Source organism: Emys orbicularis, chromosome 14 (genome assembly GCF_028017835.1).
Source record: "Emys orbicularis isolate rEmyOrb1 chromosome 14, rEmyOrb1.hap1, whole genome shotgun sequence".
Taxonomy (NCBI): Eukaryota; Metazoa; Chordata; order Testudines; family Emydidae; genus Emys; species Emys orbicularis.
Genome location: NC_088696.1, coordinates 6,090,687 through 6,106,644, shown reverse-complemented (window position 1 = coordinate 6,106,644; position 15,958 = coordinate 6,090,687). Strand labels below are relative to the sequence as shown.

The following is a 15,958-nucleotide window of genomic DNA, read 5'->3' as shown; positions in this document are numbered from 1 at the left end:
GCCAGCTGGCCACTGCTGGGCTTCCTTTTAAGTCCCACCCTGCCCAGGTGTAGCAGGGCAGGGCTAACTGCACAGGGCTGACTGACCTTAAAGGGGTAGGCCATCTGTTAGTCAGGGATACAGTTCTCTACTAAATTCGAATGGAGGATTTAAAAGCCCTATCGTCATTTTCAGAGTTCCCCATGAGGCAGTGGTTCTCAAACTGGGGCCGCTGCTTGTGTAGGGAAAGTCCCTGGCGGGCGGGCCGGGCCGGTTTGTTTACCTGCCGGTTCTGCAGGTTCGGCCAATCGCGGCTCCCACTGGCCGCGGTTCGCTCCTCCAGGCCAATGGGGGCTGCGGGAAGCGGCAGCCAGCAAATCCCTTGTCCCGCACCGCTTCCCGCAGCCCCCATTGGCCTGGAGCGGTGAACCGCGGCCAGTGGGAGCCGCGTTCAGCCGAACCTGTGGACCCGGCAGGTAAACAAACTGGCCTGGCCCGCCAGGGGCTTTCCCTACACAAGCAGCGGCCCCAGTTTGAGAACCGCTGCCATAAGGGATCAGGAGAAATACACAGAGACACCTACAGGCCCATCCGTTAAACATTCCCACATTATGCTCTGTCTTCCTTCCATCACATGTCAAGGTTAAGTCTCAGGTTGTTTCCAGACTCCATTGGTTATAAGATAACGATACAGATTTAAAGCTTCACAAACCTATGCGGTATGATTAAAAAGAGTCTCTGGCCTTACCCTGCCCCTGTATGAGACTCCCATATTCCAGTGAGATTCCTTGTTTGGCGTGGTGATACCAGCTGGGTGGATAGTGGAGTGTCCCATCAGAGTGGGTTAGTCTGGAACTGGAAAAGAAGGGGGAGAAAAGGACGTGTTTAGTGCCTGGTGCGCCATATCTCCTGTACTCTCGTGCAGCATGGAATAGTCAGCTGGTGCTGTAGATCTAGGGGTGGCTGTCTGCTTTGCCTGGTTTCCATTGGTTACAGCAAAGGGGAAAGGAGGAGATCATAAGGGGGCCAGTTGTGGCTCCCTAAACCTGGGGGTGTTCTATGCCAGCCATGACCCAGAGGGGCTGCTGTAATATATGCTGGCTGGCGTTAACCCCTGGGAGCCATCTGCTAGCTGGGAATTACTGAAGCAGAGTGTGCTCTAGCCACAGCCTTCTGCTGCCCCCTTCCCAAACCCAGCATGCCCCCTACACTAGGAACCACAGAAAGGTTGGCACGGGACCCAGCTACTCTGGGGGAGGGGAGGGAATCCAATGGTTCATCTGTCAGATTTACTGAGCAGTGAGTTTGGCTCAGGCACATTTGTAGTTTGTAGGATGGCGCTGGCATTCGGCATCTGCTCCTCACTTAAGTACAGCAGGCATTGTATCATTCACTCCCCACTGTAGTTCCTTTGTTCTTACTGCATGTGTGTGCGTCTGTCTGTCTTTGCCCTGAAACATTTCTGATCATTTTCCTCTCTGTCTTTTCAGGAACCTCCCCCACTATCCTAGGTTTACAAGATGTCAAGCCAGCATCCTTGACATCTGTACCCCTCTCCCTGTATCCATCCTGTACATTCCATGCACTTCCAAATGGCAAGGAGCATGAAATAACCCTCTGGACCTTAATTATGGATGCCAAGCTGCATGTCTGTAATGAGCTCATATGAATGCCCCTGAATGTGGGAGGTGGGGTTTGAAATGTGGATCTAAATCTGAACTGTCCCAAAATCAGAATGTATTTAGTTTTAGTCCATTAGTAAGATGGGTTCTGGATCTTTTGTCCCTTTCTATCCATCAGAGGAGTGAGGTTCTGGAACATCCTTCTAACAGGAGGAGTGGGGGCAAACCACTAAACTAGTTTTAAGAGAGAGCTTGACACATTCATGAGTGGGATTAAATGAGAGGGTTGCCTGGGATAGCAGGGCCTTGATTGGAGGTCCTAAGAGGTCCCTTCCAGTCCTATGGGCTGAGGTTATGGGCCAGACCCACCCTGACACACGCATTCATTCCTGCACCCTGAATATTTACCGTGGTGTATTTCCCTTTGCTAGCCAGAGAGGGGCTTGCATTGTGGACAGAACCACTTATAACGTAAACAAGAAAACTCAGTAAAGGGACCATGTCTGTTTTGCGAGCAAATGCGGATCTGACTGAAATATCCCTCCAGGTTATCACTTCCTTTCAGAGCTGCAATTCGGATATCAGAGAGCTGAGCTTTTTAACAGGTCTTCCTACTCCCAGGGGCTTTTTCAACCCTGAGATATTCAGTATCTACATCTCCTATTGCCAAGAGACGTTTCCTTTTTAACATTGCCTCTTGAAAAAAGACTTTTTAGGTAATACATTTTTTTTGTTAGTTTCTCGGCAGGGATCTGCTGTTTGATTTGTGCTGGGGTTTGTGTGTCTGCTATTGGTGTTCGGGTGGATTCTGTGTGTGTGTATATGTTAGTTTCCACTTAGAACGCATGAAAAAACAAACACCCCAACCAAGACGTGGCATGAAACCTGGAAGTGCCTGCTGAACAATTCTCACAGATAAAAGCCAGGAGTGTGCATCTCAGTCCGTCTATTTGTCCTACCTGCAGCCAGCTCTGTAACCTCTGGGTGTGAACTTGTCAGCATTCACAAGTTGAGTGGGGTCAGGCGTTGGATGGGAGGCCTCAAGAGAAAGCCAGGTGCTGCAGGAGATGATGTTGGTAGGGTTCCTTGGCCCTGAATGGAAGGTCCCTTAGAGGAGTGCTCATTAAAGAGCCCACTGCCCTTTTTGAAAGAGCAGGCACGCAGTGCCCTGGCCTACTTCTAACTTACATCACATTCTACCTCCAGAAAAGCCCCCCTGCACTTCCAGAGGGACCTGGCATTCTACTCCACTTCCGGTCCTCAGTTGATTGTGTAATGTGTCATGTAACAAAGCCACTGTGAAACAGCTGCCACATTCTACCTCAGAGGTGGCTGCATTCCAGTGGTGCAGTGATCCCTCTATTTACCAAGGGCTTTGGGATCCTTTAGGGTGAAAGGTGCTACAGAAACAGGTGATATTATTTGTTATTATCTGAACTGAACTTTTTAAATACAAAACAAAATATATCTGTAAAAGGCTTCCCTCCCCTTTCTACAGCTAGCCTGGTTTCCTCTTCCTACATTTCCCCTCTTCTTTCCCTTAAAAGTCCCAAATCATGGTCACTTAACCCAACACTAGAGCCCTGCCTTGCTTTTTTTTCAGGCACCCATAGGAATGTGGGGTCACAGCATCAGGGTGTGATGTAGGAACAGCTGTGGGGGCAGAATGAAGCAGCTGGCTTGGGGGAGAGGGGAAATTGCAGCAAAGGTCCCTAGCAGGTGAGTGGATGGGAGACTGGCAGGCTGCAGTTGTCTCATGGGGGTGCTATATAGGGCTGGGGAGGAGAGCTGGCATGGAATAAGACCGTTTCTATGGGAAAGCAGATCATGGCAATTGTTAGCTGGGTAGGTTGGGTTCAGCGAGCGGGTCAGGAATTTGTATTGTGGCAGCATCAAATGAACCAATCAGGACCTTGAAGTGAAGGGTTCTGCACAGGCACATAGGAGAATGGGGGCCCTGCCCTGAAGAGCTTACAGTCCACCGTGGGACAAGTGACTGTGACAAACAGGAGAAGGGATGGAGGAAAGGGAGATAAGGGTGATGATGAAAATGTCATACAGGTCCATAGGTAGCTGCAGACACCACAGGAGAGGTGGCTCTGGGGAGTGATTTGAAGGACAGAGCAGTTGGGGGAGGATATTCAACATTTCAGAGGTGATGGGAAAGAAGGTGCCAAGACGCTTGTGGGTGAAGCAGATGAAGGGGTCGGAGAGGCTGGGCAGGGGCAACTCAATGAGCCAGAAGAGCAGATAAACAGAGAGGGGCCCAGGGCGAGGGCAAGAAACTTGAACTAGATACGGTGGGAAAAGGGGGAGCCAGTGGAGGGATTCAGGGCGGGGGGGAGACAGAGTGACATGCTGAGAGATGATCTCAACAGTTGGGTTTTGAATGAACTGGAGGAGGCTATGGGGGTGCCAGAGCCAAGGACGGGGCAATAGCCAAGACAGGGGATGATCTGGGCATGGATGAGGGGTTTGGTTTAGGTTTAGGTGACAAAGAGGACACAACTGGGGCTGGGGGAAGCCCTAGAATTTGGGATTAAGATGCAACTTGGGGGGGGGGGGCAAGTTCCCCCCCTTGAGACCACCCAAGGTTAGCCTCTCACCAGATCTATTGATGTAAAGAGACATGGAAGTGAAGGGGATATTCCTGGGCTGTGAAACCTTCAGAGACAAGGCTGTGAAATGGCACCAACTGCTCATTTCTGCCTCCAGGCATTGGCGCGGGAACCGGGTCCCTCGCTCGCCCCTCCCTCTCCCTGAAAGCCCAGCTGCTGCGCACTGCATTGCAGGTGAGGCAGGACACCTGGCCACTTCTCAGGACTGTGAAGTCCCAGCATGTGACTTGATCTAACGCAACTTAACTGCAGCGTCCTCCAGTCAGACACAGGCACTTGAGGCACATAGTCTGCTACAGCAGCCTAGAACATGCCGTGGCACCTCCCTGATCTAGGCCAGCTGTGGCTGAGCTAGTGAACTAGAGGTGACATGCCCTTTATTATTCTTGTAGGCCAGCATTCAGTCCCCTCGGTGGAATTCCTTTCTGTGTATCTAGCATCCCTCCGGATACTTGATCAGCAACCATTAGGAACTGCGGAGGGCATCATTTTATTAAAAAGCGAAAGCAGTGCTGGTCAAAGGTGCCAGGCGGACAGCCTTATATGTATGTCCCATCACGATGGTACCTAAACAGCTCTAGATTTATCCTCCCAGCCCCCCTGTCTGGCAGGGAAATGCTATTAACCCCTTTTTACCCATGGAAAACTCAGGCCAGGTCTACCCTTAACATTTAGGTCAACGTAGCTATGTGGCTCAGAAGTATGAAAAATCCACCCCCCTGGATGACATACCTCCACTGACCTAACCCCCAGCGCAGACGCAGCTAGATCCACGGAGGAATGCTTCTGTCAACCTAGCTCCTGTTGTTCAGAAAGGTGGCGTTCCTACATGGACAGAAAAACCCCTGCCATCAGTGGCAGCTGCGTCTCCACTGCGTGGATTATGCGGGCACAGCTATGCTGATATAGTCAAGCCTTGAGACACAGAGATCAAAGCCCAGATCCTCCAAGGTATTTAGGCTCCTAACTTCCATTGAAATCAGGAGCCTAAATACCTTGGAGGATCTGGACCTAAGTGACGTGCCCAAGGTCACACAGGAAGTCTGTGGCAGAGCCAGGAAATGAACCCAGGGATTCCGAGTCTCAGTCTGATCCCACTGTATTCCCAGAACGGATACAGCACAGGCAATGGCAGTACAAGGTTATGCCACACTGCCCCCTTGCCAACCTCCCTTCATCAAGGCCTGGCCTCTCCAGGACCCATAACCGCTCTGCTGAAACTGCAACAACCAAAGGGTTAAATGTCACCTGACAGGAGGTGGCCATAGCACATTTCGGTGCTTTGCTCATTGGCTTTAGATATCAATGCCAGCCAAGGATGCTTCAAATCCGCTAGCACGTTGAAATCCAGACATGAATGTTGTGTGTTCTCTTTTGCAATTTCACAGTGGTTCTTCCAGGAATACCACATGCTCCAATGCTAATTTTAGCTTATAATAATTGTTGAACATTCTTGGATGCTGCAAGCAGGCAAGATTGTACCGTGCTGCTGTCAGGTTTCTTTTAAAGGCAACACCCGTATTTCAGAGAAGAACTGAATGCCTTTACCCCGGGTGGTGGGTTAATATTGACACAAAGTGCATCCATCTGGCATGCTGGATATTACATAAGGTCTAAAGATGAGAATATCATATTAAGAAATGAGACCTGTCTTAAACCACTAATCAAGGGACTGAGAAAGAGCAGTGGCTTCACTGAGCTAATAAAAGGGCAGCAAAATTATATTCAATACAGTAAAATGTATATTAAGGACGTCTCCTAAGATGGGAGGTTACTTAATAAACGTCTCTTGCATAGTTTTTCCATGGGTGGACAATCCTTTAAGGCCATCACTCAACCTGGCAAAGCCTCTCTCACATGAATAATTCCAGTGGAGTCAATAGGGTGACCCACAGAGTAAAAATGTGCCGGGCCAGGTTCCAGATTTGTAGGTGCCATAGCACATTTGGGTTTTTTCATGTTCATAGCTGAACGTGAAGCAGACAGTGAAGGTTTGGGTTGACGCTAATGCAGAAGAACAGTGGATATGCAGATTTAAATAACCCATGCTGTTGGCAATGCTTTGCTCTAGCGAGAGATCTGCTGGGGTAATAGGGTTTTGCCCCACTGAAATAGTTTGGAAGGAGTCAGCAGGAAGAGATTGCCGAGTCAATATGCTGTGTAACAGAGTAACACGGGGCACAAAGACCTCTCTGGCTCCAGCTGTATTGGGTACATCATCTAGTAAAGCATTACAGCTCTGGGGGCGTGTAACGAGGTCCACACCTGCCTCTCGCAAGCGCCCCCTTCTCTGCCCGATAGTGCCTGCAATCACCGTTCTTTTGAGCAAGAACCGAGCCTCCGGCTGAGCTGCATTCACTGTCCCCCATTCCGGGGTATACAGTCTCGGGTTTTTCCCCCAGCCCTGGAACGGGGCCGTAGCTCTAAGACTTCTTCCCCGAGGCCCTGCCTTGTTCAATAATCCAGCCAGGGCCCATCTTGGTAGCCACAGCTGGTGTCCTTTCAGCAGTCCTCTCTGGGCTCAGTCTGCAACCAGACCAGCTGGGCCCACCTCAGTGCCCTCTGCTGATCAGGCCAGGTTCTGGGCTCAGTCCCCCAGGCTCAGCCTGCCCGCACTGACCTGTCCACAGTCCTGCTGCTCATTCAGCCAGCCAACAATGCACCTGGTCCTCCCTCTTCAAGCTCCAGGCAGGAACTACACTGTCTCCTTGCCTGCTTGACTTTTATATGGCCTTCCAGCCCCTGATTGGTCGCTCCAGTAGCCCCTCTGATTGGTTGCTTCTCTGCAGCCACTCTAGTCTGCCTGGAGGACTTCTCCGCTACTCTATTCTGGGACAGGGTGACACAGGACTGTGAGGGCTCCAGCAGAGGGCCTCCACACCTAGTCGACCCCGTCACAGGGTGAAAGCCACTATTTACCCCAATGCAGCAGGCATGGATTTCCCAAATGGACCGCCAACTTTACAAGGAAGTTTCAAGGCCACCTAAACCTCCCACAAGAGGCGGCAATATCCAGGCGGCTTGGATGTGCAATATGGAGAACATTGTTTAGACTTGGCCAGATAACCCCCAACCTCATCTAAACAAATTAATCTGGACACTTTGGGGGGTGGGGTGGGAGGTGGACGGGGGGGAGAGGGCTCAGTGGCTTGGCAGACTGAGGTGGGTACAAGCTCAAGGTCTAAGAAGGCCCAAGATTACGTCTTTCTGCCACACTGATCGCCTGTCCTTGAAAGATGCAAAGAAGCAGTAAGACTCTCAAAGGAAATTTATTTGGGACAAATATTTAAAAAGTACTTAGCACTCAGCGGCTCTCCTTGAGAACAATGGGGAATTCCCATTCCCAACCCTCTCCCCCCCTTGAGAACAATGGGGAATTCCCATTCCCGACTCCCCTCCCTTGAGAACAATGAGGAATTCCTGCCTCCTCCTTGCCCCCCTTTGAGAACATTGGGGAATTCCCACCCTTGACTCTCCTGGAGAACACTGGGGAATTCCCATCCCCCACTCCTCCACTGAGCGCAATGGGAGCTGCTGGATTCTGGGTTCTTCTGAAAATCTTGCCCCTTGTTTTAAGCTTTCTCTAGAAAAGGATGTTCAAGAAGCACCCTGCTGGGGGAGGGGGCTTTAGAGTTTAGTCAGGAAGAACAAAGAGGTGAGGGTAAAAGCTCACTCCACACACCCAGTCTGGCCTCTGTCCCTGAAGTGGAGGGATCCAATTTCTATGCTGTAGATGCACCCATGGTAAGTTCAGTTCGGTGAGGGAGATGCCCAGGTTGACTCTTCTCAGGAGCTGCATCCTTTGGAGGCCAACAAGGGGAGATTCAACTAAATTAAAAAGTAGCAAATGCAAAACCGATAAAAGGAAATACTTTTTCACTTAACACATTACTAGTCTGTGGAACTAACCGCCACAGCAAATTGTCGAGGCCGAGAACTTAGCATGATTCAAAAAGGGGCTGGATATTTATACAGACGACAAGAATATCCAGAGTCACAATAATTAATAAACAAACATTCTGGGAGGAATAGTAAAGCTCCTGCTTCAGGGCTTAAGCCAATGTCTAACTATGAGAGACTAGGATGAGACCTACCTGCTACTGCAGGGTTCTTACACCTTCTTCGAAGCATCTGGTGCTGGCGCATCTCAGCAACAGGATCCTGGATTAGATGGACCTTCGGTCTCATCCAGTCTGACAATTCCTAACAGCAGTCTGAAGGGACTCCTATGTGAGATGCGACAAAGAGTCCTGTGGCACCTTATAGACTAACAGACGTATTGGAGCATAAGCTTTCGTGGGTGAATACCCACTTCGTCAGACGCATGTGGTGGAAATTTCCAGAGGCAGGTATAAATATGCAGGCAAGAATCAGTCTAGAGATAATGAGGTTAGTTGTACATAACGAGGTGAGACGTACATCCTCACTCTCACTGCATACGGGGCCAACCCGGAGCTCCCCACTCAGTTTTAACTCAAGCAAATTCTCATTGAATTCTCATGAGGCAGAGTAAGAAGGAAGGACATCAAAGAGAAGTTAATGCCTTGGACTAGGACTCAGGAGGCCTGGGTCCAATTCCTGTTTCTGGCACAGCCTTCTTGTCACTTAAATCTGTTGGTGCCTCAGTTCCCCATATGTCAAACAGGAGTGATAATTTGAGCTGGCAACTTTCAGTGAAAACTCTTCAACCAAATTATTTCAGGGAACATGGAATTGTAGTTCACTTCTCTTGTCCCCGTTCCTTTCTGAGGGCTGGGATCCCCAGCTTGACTATATCTCCCATAATGCATCATGGTTCCCCCCTCTTCACTGGGGTAAGCTGTGCATCACAGAGTCCCTGCTCATGGTGCATTATGGGAGATGTAGTCCAACTGGGGATCCCAGCCCGTAGAGGAGAACGGGGGCAAGAGGAGCAAACTGCAACCCCTAGGAGCAAACTGCAACCCCTATAAGGCACTAGAGCTCCCATTTTCAGCTGAAATACTTCAGTTTTCAGACATTTTTCAACAAAAAAACAATTTTCTGTGGAAAGTGGACACTTTTCACAAAAGGTGTCATTGAATCGAAAACCCAGGTTTCCACTGAAAACCGATTTCAACAGAAAATTTTCGAACAGCCCTTGTAATGATCCTTCCTTTGTCTTGTCTATTTAGATTGCAAGTTCTTTGAGGTAGGGACTGTCTCTGACTTTGTGTCCGTACAGCGCCTAGCACAATCGAGCCCTAGTTGCAGTTGAGGCCTCTATGTGCTATTGCAATAATAATAATAAGCTCTAAGCAACAATATCAAGATTTGGATCTGGGTACGTTGTGGATCCAGGTCTGTGCTAAAAGGGGAACCATGGGCTCACAGATTAGATTGTTTGCTTTGCATTGATCTAGAGACCACTTGATTCTTCCACCAAGTCTAAGCTATGACATCAGAGTGCCTTCCTTTTGTTCGGGTGAACTCACACTGCACTTTTTTTGTTTTTTTAAACATTTTATTAGGACAAGGTTACAAAATAAAATGTTACCATACTACATCACTTATCCAGGCTCAGGTTAATATTCCCAAGAACCTGGCTAAAGATTCTGCTCTGGAAGTGACCTCTGCTTGGAGACATCTTTCAGGGAGACAACTTGGATCTGGGGGGTGGCTTGAGTCTGGTTCCATACTGCTTCAGAAACAGCAAACAGACTTCCGCTATTTCCTGATCATAACTTCTTTCCCGACTTGCCTTCTTGAGCCAGAGTCTCTCTCGTGTGCTTGAGGAGGAACAAGATGACATAAAGCAAATTATCCAGCAGGATCAGGCAGAGATTAAAGCAGGCATTTCATAGCGTTTATTTTTAAACCAAGGCAAGAAAATTGAGTTCTTCCTTTTTGAGACTCATTTCTCATCTAGCCATAGCAATTGCAATTAGGTGTATTTGAGGGGTGTCAGGCAGTTAATATATATATATCAAATCTTTCATGTAACTTAGCATGGCTTTACCTGGGAACAAATATGCTTTTGGTGTGTTAAACGAGCATTAAGAACCTTTGGTTTTCACTACCTCCTTGGACTCACAGGTGTTTGTTAAGGGATTAATAAAATGCTGCTTTCATAGCCAAGTAATCAGCCTGATGTGAAATTTATCTTGCTGTCCCAACACCCTTGACTAGGTCCTGTTGGAAAATGCACTCACCAGCATAGCCCAAGCATGGCAAAGTCACATTTTCCCTCTTGCTGTCCTGTGTGATGGTGTTGGTTTCTCTGAGAAGCCCACTGTGAGAACAAGCAGAGTGCAAATAGGTCTGTAAACAATGGAGGCAGCAAAGTTAAATTGGTAAAGCAGGAGATGGGGAGGCAGGACACCTGGGTTCTAGTCTTAGTTCTGCCACTGACTCACAGCATGACCTTGGCCAAGCCACTTAATCTCTGTGTCTCAGTTTCCCCTACTGCAGAACTGGTATAATAAAAACTGGGCACTTCAGAGGAGTTATGAGGCTGAGTTAACAAATTTGTGAGGGGCTTTGAGATCCTTAGATGTAAGTACAAAGTATTATTTTTAATATAACTGGCCAGAGTACTGGTTCAGCCAAACAGCTTAAATCAAAGACACCACATCCTTCCACCAGCAAAATAGTAGGGCTTGAAAATTTGGAATGGGGAGAGAATCTGAATGCTGATAGGCTGATGAGGGTGTGTGTAGGATGCACACTTTGCAGGGTACGCTGTGTGGGATAGCATAGGGGTGCATTCTGCTTACTTCCTCATAAACTAGATTCAGCGATAACGGAGACTCAGAGGGATTCTCATGGACTGTGAACAGGCATTTCATCCCAGTGAGTCTCATGTCTCCTAGGCACTCAGGGCCCCATGGTGCGTTGCTTTGAAAGCACAGGATGCTAGTCATGAATTACTGCCCTGCCTATAAGTCTGTAATAACATCCAGCCCTTCAAAAAAATGGGGCCAGTTCCGGGGGCCCAGTTCTCAATAAGAGTCTTGCCTAAGTCAGGAGCTCAACATTTGGCTCCAGGAGCCTGCAACTTTAGATTATCTTCAGAGTAAAGTTCAGCTCTGAATCCTGACCCTAATGCTCTCAAAGTGCAGGGATGTTTGGATCCATCATAGAGACAGGGGAAAACTGTTAAGTTCAGATCCGGCTTTCAACTTTCCCGAAGTTCCTTGCTGTTTTGATCTGGGGTTTTGATTCAAGCTCATCTCTAATCCTGCCAGTTCCAGACAAAAAATGACCTATGCATTGTCCAACCAATTCAGATGGGTAGCCCACTAGTCTAGTGGATTTCAGTCCCACTGCTGGATGTGCAGTAGCAGGGAAGAGAAAGGGGTGTTCATGTATATACTGTGGATGAGATGCTCAGAGACACGGGCAGAGAATGGCCATGTGGCTAGTGCACAGGACTAGGATCGGGGACCCAGCCACAGCTTTGCCCTGGGGGCCTCTCTGTGCCATTTATGAAACGGGGAAGAGGGGTAGTACTTCCCTTCCCCACAGGGGACCGTAAGGCTTAACTCATTTGTGTAGGTCAGGTGCCTTAAGGGCCTCAAAGGGAAGATAACAAGGACAAAGCATCGGTGTTGTGAGAGTGCCAGTCTGCCCATCACCGGTGAGTTTGCCAGGCCGAAGAAGGTATTTTGACATGCCTAGCAGATCACCCCGGCGCCCCAGCCAGCACTCCCTCGCCCCACTGACATGAGCCACTGCAGAACATGGGTGGTGCCTGTTGGGCCTGTCTGCACACTCCCTGCCCTGCCGGGCTCCAGCTCGTCGTAATGTGCAGCACTTCGGATGCTGCGAGTAGTGTCAGGCATGGTCTGAAACCAGCCTAGTCTATTCTGTCAGTCTAGGAGCAGGGAAAAGGTTGTTGTCATGGACCTGACCTCTGGTGTCCGATACTGTCAGTCCTGTTCTTTACCCTGAAAGGCCCTGTGATGCTCTCACAGAATAGCACTAACCCTGTCTCTCTCTCTCCTCATTTAAAAGGGCTTGAGTGCCAGAGGCCAAAGCGTCAGAACTCAAACGACGACATTGAGGTCCTTTCCACAGGGACCCCGCTCCAGCAAGAAAGCCCGGAGCTGTACAGGAAAGGCACCACCCCTTCTGACCTCACTCCTGACGACAGCCCCCTGCAAAGCTTCCCCGCCAGCCCCTCCTCTACCCCGCCGCTGGGCCCCACCTGCAGGACCAAGAGCGCCCATTTCTCCAGACAGGTCTCGGTGGATGAAGAGAGGGGTGGGGAGATCCAGATGTTGCTGGAGGGACGAGGCGGAGACTACTTGAGACCCAACAGCTGGAACGAAGACAAAGCAGGCGGGACACGTAGCGTTAGAAGTGGGACCCTGCGCAGCAGTCATTTGGGGTCTGCCTCCATCCCTGAAGATTACAGAGGCCGGAGTGGAGGGCACAAACATATGGCCTCCAACCACAAGCAAAGAGAGAGGTGGACAGATTCCCCAGCCACAGTTTCTTGGACTTCCCACCACCGGTCCCACAACCACAGCTCAGGGAGTGCCAAGTTGCTTGAGCTGGATGAGGAGAAGCTGAGCAATTACGAGATGGAAATGAAACCCCTCATGAGGATGGATTCTTATATGCAAGAGATTCACACCCCAAAAAGACACTATAGTAAAGCAGGCCCCTGCAGGAGCCTGGCTGAGGACCACCGTGGGGAAGACCGGGGCTTTGGGGTTCAGAGACTGAGGTCTAAGTCCCAGAACAAAGAGAATTTCAGGCCAGCTTCCTCTGCTGAGCCCACAGTGCAGAAACTGGAAAATCTGAGGTTCGGGGACAAAGCAGAACCCCGGCTATTAAGGTGGGACTTAACCTTCTCCCCGCCACAGAAATCCTTACCTGTTGCACTAGAATCCGAAGAGGAAAATGGGGATGAGCTCAAATCCAGTACGGTAAGTAGACAAACTTGTGTCGTTGAACCTGACTCAGGAAGCAGATGCCAAGGCGAACCTGAGCTGGTTCAGAACGGCTGCAGTGTTAGAAAGGTGTGGAAGAAAATTCACGCCATGAGAAAAACTGCCCCCCTCTCCCCCAACCAACCACCTTTAGTACCTTGAATTCCCCCTGCCTCCCATTCATCACAAGGTATCAAGTACATTGAAAGGTGATTTTTGCAGCTTGCTTTACTGGCAAAATGTCTCTGGGGAAATGGCAAATTTTCTACATTGGGCGGGGGAAGGTATAAGCAGGGAAATGTGATTTGTTCCAAGCTAAAATTTTGTCACAATGAAATCCCAGCAGGACTCAGACTTGATCAAATGCATGAAACATTGCAAACCACCCTCCCTCCACCCAATAAAAACCCAGCACCCTCAGAAACGACAAAATAATTATCAGGTTCCTGCCCACATGAAAATTCACCCAGCAAAAAAAAGAGCAGGTCCATGCAGCTCTTGTTGATACATTTTATCGGTAGGCCTGACAAATCCAACAGTATGAAATAACCCGGTTGCAACAGCTCGGTATTTGAATCCTTACCTCACGCCATTGCATCAATGTACAGTGATGTCATGTCGCTGCATCACAGTGTATCTCCAAGTGTGATGCAATGTTCTTGTGCCATAATGTTGTTGCATTGCAAAGCCTGAAATAAATGTGATCCTTTAATTGTGCAATACGACAGTCATGGAAGAGGCCCAAGAAAATTAGGACTGTTCTCTGAATTTCTGGATAAGGGATGAGCTTGATTCTAGTTTAACTCTTGGGAGTGAGCTGCATAGCACTGAACGCCCACAAATCCTATGGAAGTCACTAGGAGCGTGTAGGTGCTTTGTCTGGCCCTAAATATCTGCAGGGAGCTGGGCCTAAACAACTGATCTGTTAGCACCAATGCACAGGGCTCTGTCACAAGAGCTAAAGGTGAAATCCAGCCCTTGTTGTGGGCTAGGCCCTAGCAGGTGATGTTACTTATGCACACAAACCCAGTACATCATATACTCCCCCAGAGTTAGACAAGCGTCTGCGGTTCGCAGGAGTTGAACCCAACCTACGTGCTGGAGACATAGTTACTATGTAGATCACACACACAGGGAACTGGCGCTCAAACCCTGGCTTCAGATCTAAACAAACATTAATGCAAGACAGTTATTACTGACTAACTAGCAGGTACAGCCTACATGTAAAGATGCACAGACAAGCCATTAGAATGCACATCATATTTCTAAGTGCTATAACTGTGAAGCAGCATGTTCAGTTTTCTCACATTCATAACCAAGGGTGGAACAGATGGTGAAGGTTTGAGTTGAAGTTAATGAAATACAGAGTGATAGATGATATGTGGATTTAAATAACCCATGTTGCTGGCGACTCTTTGTTCTAGAAAGAGTTTTGCTGCATTAACAGGGTTTGAGTCCAGTGGCATGGACAGGAAGGGAGTCATCAGAAAGAGCTTGTTGAGTGAGAATATCTAGAACACAAAGCATCACCCATCCACAGCATAACAACAATACAATGTCGCATACATATAGCATGTTGCACCTTCAAGGATCTCCAAACATTTCACCAACATTAGGGAGTTTAGCCTCACTTTACCCAAAGGTAGCTGTGTGTGTGATTAGCTCCATTTTACAGATGGGAAAACTGAGGCACAGAGCAGTTAAGCCCCTTGTCCAAGATCACACAGTGAAGCAGTATCAGAACCAGGAAAAGGACATAGCACCTTTTAGCTCTGTGCCGTCAGAGCCACCAAGTTCATGAATGGGAACCCCAAACCTGTGCAAAGCATTGCCGCTCTGGATTTCCCAGACAGGCTTTAAGTTTTTCAAAGCAAGTTTAAGTCCATCCAGCCTCCCCAGAGCACAACTTAGACTGCCAGTTTTAGACAAGCCTTCCTATTTCCAGCAGGCTGCCTCCAGCACGCGGGCAGCCCTGATGCACGGCCTCCTGGCGGAGAGGTTTTGCAAAACGCAAACCACAGCTCCTGCAAAAGTCTGTGTGCTCCCACGCACTGGTCAGCTTGCATGGCGGCCCTGCTTTCCTGCCATCCCCAGCGTTGCCATTTGGGAAGCTGTTTGCTGAAAAGGACATTTCTCATCTCAAAGACAGCTGGGCCACTTCCGAAAGTGGAAGAAAGGGACGCTGTTAGCTGGGCAGGTCTATTTTTGACCTGCCTGGAACATCCTTGAGCATCACCCTTGCAGGACAGGCGGTTTTAAAAATAATCGACCATGAACCAGCTCCACACGAGCCACTAATGAAACCAGAATACCAGCTCCTAGTTGCAGTAGCCTCTCTCCTCTGGATGATGAGTCCAAATCCAGCCCAGCTCAGTAATGACCATCCGATAGCTATTGGGTGCCCTATGTGAAGAGAACAGGGTGGGTTCAGGTCAGTTCCCAGCGAAGCCATTATCACAGCTGGCACTAATCCCACCCCTTGTTATTAGCGTTATAGGAGCGCCCAAGGGGTTGAAGTGCTGTGGAGGCTGTGCCTTCCCTCTAGATGTGATCCTTCCGGGCCAGGGCTGAACAACAGTGTGTGTGGGGACGGGAGAGGCGGGGGTTGGGAAGCATGTGCTGCTTTGGCATGTGCTTTCTGTGGGTAGTCAGGGGATTTCAATCTTCAGGGCTCTCAAGCCAGTACTCAATTCATATGAAAAATTTAAAATAAAGTTTAAAAAAACCTTGATGTTTCTGTGTGTGTGTGGACCTGCACACCCAGAACAAACTCACATCAACATGCAGCGGATTGCCACCATTTGGGCAGAGGAATATGGACATGGAAAAACTTTTTCACTAG

At 49.0% G+C, this 15,958-nt stretch overlaps 1 protein-coding gene across 2 annotated transcripts in view; it reads left to right on the top strand.

Annotated features, from left to right (window-relative positions):
- Nucleotides 1-15,958, top strand: part of JPH3 (junctophilin 3) — a 113,935-nt gene that overhangs the window by 89,680 nt on the left and 8,297 nt on the right. The window contains exon 4 of one of the 2 annotated variants that reach the window (XM_065416727.1): nucleotides 12,194-13,113. In XM_065416727.1, the coding sequence (XP_065272799.1) occupies nucleotides 12,194-13,113 (920 nt within the window). Of the gene's footprint in view, nucleotides 1-12,193; nucleotides 13,279-15,958 lie in introns of those variants that run through there. The other variant, XM_065416726.1, reaches the window with a different exon arrangement.